Source organism: Halyomorpha halys, unplaced genomic scaffold, assembly GCF_000696795.3.
Source record: "Halyomorpha halys isolate HHAL.00 unplaced genomic scaffold, Hhal_1.1 Scaffold531.1, whole genome shotgun sequence".
Taxonomy (NCBI): Eukaryota; Metazoa; Arthropoda; class Insecta; order Hemiptera; family Pentatomidae; genus Halyomorpha; species Halyomorpha halys.
Genome location: NW_027111171.1, coordinates 173,926 through 182,766, shown reverse-complemented (window position 1 = coordinate 182,766; position 8,841 = coordinate 173,926). Strand labels below are relative to the sequence as shown.

Below are 8,841 nucleotides of genomic sequence, written 5' to 3'. Positions count from 1 at the left end.
TATATAGTTGACCGTATAACTTTAAATATTTTTTTTGGAATAGGTTTTGTATTATAATTTTGGGTTAATAATTATTCATAATTTGTGAATAAAAATAGTGGGTTAGGGATAGTTGGTCTGCATACTACCAATGTACCAAAATAATTTGTTAGTTTATCATTTATTGGTTTATATCTTAAACTTAATTGGTTTTTTTTTACCATTTTTTAACACGTTGACTGCCACAATACTTTTCAAGATTTCAGTCTAGGAAGCCAATTTAAGTTTGGCCAATTAAGCCAAGTAAGCAAATTACGAGTTGGTGTCACAGGCAATAACACCAACTACGAGATGTAGTTAGCAGTGAACGTGTTAACAGTACTTTTGAAGAAAATAAATCATTTTTGGAAGAATTAATACAAATCAACAAGGCACTTCTCAGTATGGTATCAAATCAAAGGAATATTCCAAACAGCAATCTTTTACTTAATGGGTACCTAGGTACAAAATGCTGTAGAGCAGGAGAAGTCCAACAATGTTGCCGAATTATTGGAGCCTTATGATGCTGTGTGGGAACAGTCAATTCTTATAAAGTATGAAGATCCACTTCTCTTCATGAACCAATCATTCCACTCGTATGAAAGTGAATGGACCTCTTTAGGTAGTAATATTTTCATTAAAAAATGGGCGTATATATAAAATACCTTTATTCAACACCATTAATACAAGATGATGTAACACTTCATCTATACAATTAATTGTCACATGTAATACAACATTTAAATAAATGTTTAAACATATATGAGTATATATGTGAGAGTATACAGATCTCTATTCCAAGCACCAAGCGATGTTATTTGGAACCAAATGTAAAAAAGAAAAACATACAAAATGCTATTACATCAATAAATATTGAATAAGTTAACACTTGAACAATATGCCAGAATTCATTTTTGATCACCTGAAAACATGAAGTTTTGAACCCAAAGCCTATCAATCACTTATAGTTTTGAAAATATCTTGGTTTTGCTGCATCATTAAGGATCTTATAAATAAGACTACAATCATTGTTTTTGTTTCTTAATTTATTCAATGACTAGTGGCCCAACTTCACTCTTATATAATGTATTTATTATCAAATCACAGATTTGTATAATAATTAAATACATTTCAGAACGTTATTGTTTATTAAAATGACACCAGTTGAACATTTAGGTCGAACATTTCTCTATCAGAGCTAGGGATAGCAAGGGTATTAAAAAACCTATGACGTACCAATATAAAAGTTATTCTTCCTCTATAAGGCCACTATGCTAAACTTGCAAAAACAGTCAACAACCTTTTCAAACTCAACACTTGGATAATGAGCCGCTAGAAATTTGTGATAGGTACAACAACCAAACTATCAAAGAGCTTTTCAGGTAAAATTGCAATAATTAATTAGAAAAATGTTAGTAAAAAGCTCTTCAATAGTACAAACCTTCAAAATAATATATACACTTTTATAAATATAACATCTTAATGTAATATGTACAGCATACACTTAATAAATGAACTATGGACCAATATCGCCCATGCTATATACAAAGTTCACAACCAAGTTTGAAATTGGGTACCTTCTCCTCAGGACCCTGGGAAAACTGCTGAACATTGGTCAACTTAAAAGCAGTCACAAATGGCAAAAGACCATTTCCAATGTTCAGCATTAAACAAATTATTAAGTACATTGTCACACTTAACTAATGCTTTTAGAGACTAAACTGAAGAGAATATACAAATCATTTTTTGAATAAAATGTCATCTTTTTAAGCACCGAATGATAGCTATATTTGGGTATTATTGATAAAAACAATAAATCGGATTACGATGTATTTAACTTTATCTTAGGAATATTGATGTATTAAAGGCTTGTTTTAATTAAACATTCAAAGGAAGACTTTTCATTTTTTGAAAGAAATTGTTGAAAGAAAATATAATTTTTGAACAAGCAGAGCTTCAAATGAGTGTTGAAAATTATTATATTCATGTTAAAGAAATGATCAAGAATTAACTACACTTTTTTTAACACCGAAAATGGTTATAATCAAAAAGTCTTTGCAAAGAAACATAATCCTATTATAGCCCATGAAGGAGTTAAGTGGCAACTGCTGGGAAAAGCGCTCTCGATCTTACATTCTCTAGTAATTTAATTAATAATGAATGAAATAAATGAATGAATGAATATAGGATATAGAATATAAATATATTCATGTGGAAAGAATGAAAAAAATTAAGTTATTTATTCTAGATAAAAGAACCATACTTTTTGATGGTTAAAATGTTCTTTCAGTGCTTAGAAAACAGTCCTAGATTAAATTCATTGTTCAAAATTTATAAAACTGAAGACTGTCTTTTGAGTAAAAGAAAAGCTAACCTAAGCTTTGCTTTCTCAACAATCTTAATGGTTTTTCTGTGCTTCTTTATACTCTCTTTCAGTTATAGTACCTCAAAAGCCTACTGAAGCATGTAACTTAATATTATGAGTTTAATATAATACAAAAGCTTAGTTAAATTAATACAACCACAAGAGTTCACTATATATAATACATTTACAGATAAAAAATAATTAAATATAAGAGGAATATACATGGTGCACCTTTCCTCAATATTTACAGCAATAAATATCTTGTATCTATGTTGTATTAATATAAACATTTCTACATACTTATATAAATTAGTATTACTACACAACAAATATAAAATCATTGTATATTTATGGTTTTCTAACAAAACTAATTCTTCATTTCAAAGAAACACATTCACCAATCCCTTTTTAAAAGGTAAGGCCTAATTGAATATAACTAGGATTAATATTTTCAAAAAAATAATGTTTAATTAACAATTAAAAATTGACTTTTGTATCCAATATCATTTTAACATCGAGAAGAATAATTAAATATTATTGACCAATTGACACAAGATCAGTACACAAAACCAGTAATGAAATATAATTACGATATGTCATTTCATAATTCACAAGTATGGTAATGATAATGGTTAGATACAGTCATTCGACCATTTGGCACAAGTGTGTAAATACAATAGCTTTCTTATAATCATTTAAAAATAGAAAATAATAAAAAAAAACTAACTAAGGTATTATTAACAGTAAAATTGAGTGAATTTCATCAAGAAAGAATTCATAGCTTTAAGCTTTAATTACTAACAAAATATTTGAACAGTGAGTAATAATAAAACTCTTTAGAATAGAAAAAGAAAAAGGCGAGGACCACTCAGGTGTGGATTCATGCAACATTTGAAGCACATTTTTAAGAATCTGAAAATATTTTAAGTATCCTGGACTCACACTCCAGTGTTTTATGAAAGATGCCGAGAAGCAATGGCACCACAAGTGTCTTATCATGAGCCATAATGGGAGAAAAAATGGGTTCCTAAACTGGACTAGCAAGAATTATCTCTATTCAAAATCGAGAATTTGTTTTTTAAAAATATTTTTAAAACTTTAAACTTGTGATATTTTCTGCAGTTTCTTGGGAGTGCTGTCACTGTAAACTTTGGAAAAGTTTGAATATTTATAAGTTAGCCACAATATAGCATAAAATATTTTGATCAAATTAAAGATCCTGATTAAAATTAAAATTTTTTAAAATTATTATTCCTTTAAACAAATAATTATATGGAATACACTCATTCCATTTTAAAGCAACCAATCTTCCATACAAAAATAAAACAGAATAACAAGTAGTACTACACCTGTGGTGTAGTAGTAAATTTTTCAGTGTACTCTTTCCAGTAACGCTTAACATCTTCCCCATTCCTTTACAAGGTGGTTTCTGAAGTGCTCACCGATTTTTAGCCTTAAAGTCAGTGTGTATTTATTTGACAGCTATTTAAAATAGTTAAAACTAATTCCGCCCTTGTTATGTTAAAACTCAGAAAAAAATGCAGGCCACCTATTATTATATAGGATTTTAGGAAAAAGCAGAGTGGGAACACGGTTCCCGTCCTGCTATACCACTGTACTACACCGAGAACAATCACGAACACCAGTAAAGCAGCTTAAATTTATTAAGGAAAAAACCCTGAAAAACACTAAAGCCATGTTCAGCCTATGCCGTGTTTTCACATATTTGTTTACAGCTTCACACATATACTGAGCATCAATTTTAGAATACTTTCTCAATACGTCTTAATTGAATGATTTATAATTTCTTGAAAACTAATATGAATAAGATTTTCAGACTTAGTAATTATTGAATTTTAAACCTTGGAAACAAAGGGTCTCAAATTTGATATTTAATGAAACTACACTCTCATCAAATAAATTGTTGGGAATATTATGTAAGAATAAATAATTTTGAACATTGAGTGTACTGCTGTATGACAATTGGTGCCTTTAATCAAGTTACACTAACTGAATCTCTTGGGTTTTATAAATATATTTAATATACAAACTACAACAACGATGAAAAATATAATAACAATATCAACAGGTCTAAAAATATAAATTCTCTTTTAATATCATTTATATAAAAATGTATCTTAATGAAGGCAAAGGGCATATATATAACTATACATGTTTATTTTTGTCAACCCTGATAAATAAGAATAAAATTAAATTATCATATTTACAATAAGAATTAAATTAAATATAATTTAACTGCATTCTGTAATACAAAATTTTAATGCTTACACATACAAATATAAAATATATTTATATACAAGAACCCTGATAAAATAATAACAATGAAATACATTTTCGGCTTGATACCAGTTGATTGACATCTGAAATGCAGAAAAAATTAGTTTGGGATTGAGTATACTATTATAGCATTAATAAATATATTTGAAGTGTTTGGCTAAATAATAGTCTTACGAGATTGTTATAAATTTATTGGAGAATAATAAAAATAGATTGTTAAAAGAGAAACACCTTTTTTTACAATAAAGTAACATGTACCATGATTCAATTAAACTTTCGTAAGTTGTTTTCTTTGATGAGCTTATGTTAAAAAGTAGCTGAACTCTAACATTGAATGATAAGAGAAAGTTTATTGAATTTGTCTCTTTATCGATATTTATGAAAATTACCAGAGTATATATTTTTATCCTTACGAAGTACAACCTTTGACCCTTCGTGGGTTGTAGTGGCACAGATTTTTTTTAAAATAAAAAAATACTTAAATGCTCATTCAAATTAAATTTTTAGGAATTAAAACACACTTTTATATCAAATAATGACAATAAATGAAGTATTAAAATTTAAGTTAAAATAATTAAAAAAAAAAAAGTTGGTTATGTAATGAAGTTAGTTTCCTCAACAAGAAAACTTTAGACTTTCTAGACTCAATATATATTATAATTATTGATCATAACATACCTATTATAACCAAACTTCACTTTTTTTATCACCCTGTCAGACATGATCCCTGCTCTCACTCCCAGGATTTTGAGGTTCCCTTGGTGTTCGTGGGCTCTGTAGGTGCATTCCTCCTCCCACTTGAAAATTAAAAATAAGAACCAAGAAAATTACCATAAATTTAATACTATTTTTTTTTTCAATGAATAGATTGATACATTTTTATGAATAACATCTGTGAGGAATATTTTCCTAGATTGAATGGATTAATAACATAATAATTTAATTTAATAGCTGGGAAGGTTTTTTCGAAAGTTACTGTACAGAAGGGAGTATGATATAGTTCAAAGAGACTAGATATGATTTTAAGAGAACTCACTGATGATTATAGAGTGAAGACCTCAAGAATGTTGGAAGATTGTAAAAGAAAGAACCAAGGAATTGTTGTGAATAAAAGGAGGGAAATAACTGTTTAATGGATAATGAGGAAGTCTGTTTACTACTGAGAGACACAATTACCAAAGGAATCCTTAGAACAAATTTTGGGTAGCAGTTAACGAGTTGCTTTAAGGTATGTTTACGCCAAAATATTACCAGAAGCACCGAGATTAGCTAAATATCGATAAACTTTTTGTTATTAACATTTGGATGCATAATGTTTAGACCAATCAATAGTGGAACTTTCTCAACACAACTATTTCTATCAAACATTTTTATGGCTTTTGTTTATACAGTTTGGTAGTAGCGAAATGTTGTTAACATCTTCAATAAATGCAAACAAAATAAAATGTTATTTACATTTTTATTAGAAATAACATTTCATTAATGACCAGGATAAACAAATGTTAGTAAGAAATGCTATTAGTAATGTTATCTCCAGTGTAAGCTCACCTTTAATCTAGCATACAGTGAGTTTGGGAGACATCAGTATATTGCATTATCATAATAAAAATTGTGGAATGTGAGGGATAGTACCAAAATTGGTCAGGTTATGGTACAAGATGAATAAAGCAGTTAAAGGATGCAAATAGTGCCTACACTAAAGGAATTTTGATCTTAATATGAGATGATTTCTAGAAAAATATCGGATAAAGAATACAGGAAAAAATTTTTCATATAAATATAGAATTTTGAGGGACAGAGTATATGGATAAATCAGGAATTTTAGGTAAAAAATAATAGATATGAATAAAATTATTAAATGATATGATTTCTTTATACCAAAACAATTAAAACACATATTTTTATTAATACATTTTTACAACTTACCTATGCCACTGAAATATCCTCCTGGTTTAGGTTTCACATGTCTGTTATTTACCTCCATACTTACAATTTTCATGAATTCTATTTGACCTGCTAATTTCTGAATTTCTTCCTATATATGAAAAAAATAACAGTTAACAACTTTAATTAATAAAAGAATCAATGCTTAGTATGTATATAGCTTATATAACTATATATAATAACTTATAAATTAATTAAAATTAACATTATCCACATTCACTAATCTAAAATGTTAAAGTTTGAGAGGAAAACCTTCAGGAAGATATTAGGTGAGGTCTTTATTCACTTTTTTGGAGGCTATTAATGTTGGAGAAATAGAAAGTTGGAGAAGCGATATACCAAACAGGAGCTATACAATACCTTTGAGGAGGCTGATCAGAAAAATGAAGTTGGGGATTAAAATATGTACACCATTTAGCAAGGATAGTGGATAGACAAAATACTGCTGACACAGCCAATTTATGTAAACAAGAAGCTGAATTGGGCAGGTGGTTAAACAGGAGATGGCAACAACAATCCTAGTCAGGAACTGGATGGCATCTGTACAAGACTGTGACGACTGAAGGAAGGAGTTGGTGGAAAACAAGACCTATAACCAGGTTATGGTGCTGCCATAATAATAATGGTAATTTAAATATAACATGGTTAAGAAGATAACATATCAAATGTAACATGGTGGCGAAGAAATTATCTAAGTAATGATTTAGTAAAGCAATATAGCAGTTGGCATAGAAATAGTAAGGGAGGATCTACCTACCTAAGATTTTTGCCACTTTTAAACACTATAAAACCATATACATGGATTGCAAAAAAACGATGTACATAAAATAATATGCTCATTGGAATGTGTAAGGACCAACTTGGATATAATTTTGTTAGCCTCTAGTATTTGGTTTTACATGAAATTCTACTAAAGGATTTACCTCTGATAATGGTATTTGACTGCCTTGCATGCCTGCTCTTCAATACATTTGGTTTGGAAAATCTATATGAAAAAGGAAAAGGAAAAGCTATACATAAATAAATGATCCAGATCAGTGGAACAATTTTTAATTGGACAGTACAAATTTTTGGATATGCTGATGATATCCACATTGTTGGGAGATCCAGAGCTGCAGTAGAAGAAGCCTTCCTTGCGTTCGGTGATGCTGGTAGGAAGTTGGGATGTGTTGATACCTCAATCAAAAAACTAACTTTAAATATAACTTTGTGGTAAAATACCAGGACTAAAATATTAAGCAAAAATTAAAGTAACTTTTACATTGAAGAAAATATCTATAGATATATCAATAGAAGATTACTAATGTTAAAAATAGTATTACTTTTAACTCCTCATTTTCTTGATAAAGATCTGTAGTTTCATCAGCAACCAACCCAATCCCATTCAAAGAAAAGGAAGCAGTTACAGCTCTAGCTCTAGCTCTTTTGTCCCACTGATCTCCTTGGCCTCGAATCACTCGTAAAACCTAAAAGTCAATAAAAACGTTCTAAGATATTTACTATATATAAACTTAATCTATATTTTATTATATTATACTATATTTTATTATATTATACTACATTATTAAATTATAGTAATCTATATTTTTCAAATTCATCCCAATATTTAGGCAGAGACAGTCTACTACACTTCAAATTATGTATTCCAGGATTGTGGCTTTCTATAAATTGAAAGAAATTCTAAATTTTTGTCTGGTTAAGTTATTAAGCTAGAATTAAGTTTAAAAACAACAGAAAATTTAGGATCAATAATATACCAAATAATTAATAACTATAATAAATAGGTCAGCAGTGAAGGAAGGTCAGTAGAAATATGAAATTAATGGAAAGATCAGTCACTGGTTCCTTTTGAGATATAATTTAACCAAAAATCTCAATTTTTGTTACAGCTACTCTATATACTATATTTTTTAAAATAGGAACATCATTATTAGAGACTAGATTTTAGTGCCATTGCATCTTATGTACCCTTGTTTCAAACTCCACCAAAGCTAGACAGAAATTCGAATCAAATAAAAGACTAATCAAATAAAACTAAATTTATTATGCACATTTTGAGTTTTTTCTGCACAGATTTGCACCTTTTCTTCTTTTTGGACAAAATTTGGATTTTCTTTTTTTGCACAAACTTTAATGCTTGAACTAAATTTCACATACTATACACATATAAGTGAGTGTATAATATTTATCATTTTTTTACTTTCACTTACTATGTA

The 8,841-nt window shown here is 28.6% G+C and overlaps 1 protein-coding gene and 1 long non-coding RNA gene across 4 annotated transcripts in view; one reads left to right on the top strand and one right to left on the bottom strand.

Moving 5' to 3' along the window:
* Positions 1 to 7,953, top strand: part of LOC112211967 (uncharacterized) — a 15,386-nt gene extending 7,433 nt beyond the window's left edge. For all 3 annotated transcript variants that reach the window (XR_002945794.2, XR_002945792.2, XR_002945793.2), the window contains exons 3-4: positions 5,730 to 5,909; positions 6,864 to 7,953. This is a non-coding gene — a long non-coding RNA (uncharacterized lncRNA). The remainder of the gene's footprint in view (positions 1 to 5,729; positions 5,910 to 6,863) is intronic.
* The window catches only part of LOC106683958 (probable G-protein coupled receptor CG31760), a 103,799-nt gene continuing 95,627 nt past the window's right edge, over positions 670 to 8,841 (bottom strand). The window contains exons 15-18 of the mRNA XM_014425735.2: positions 7,948 to 8,091; positions 6,608 to 6,716; positions 5,360 to 5,478; positions 670 to 4,764 (exon numbers count right to left, since the gene is read on the bottom strand). Coding sequence (XP_014281221.1) covers positions 5,396 to 5,478; positions 6,608 to 6,716; positions 7,948 to 8,091 — 336 coding nt within the window. The 3' untranslated portion in view covers positions 670 to 4,764; positions 5,360 to 5,395. The remainder of the gene's footprint in view (positions 4,765 to 5,359; positions 5,479 to 6,607; positions 6,717 to 7,947; positions 8,092 to 8,841) is intronic.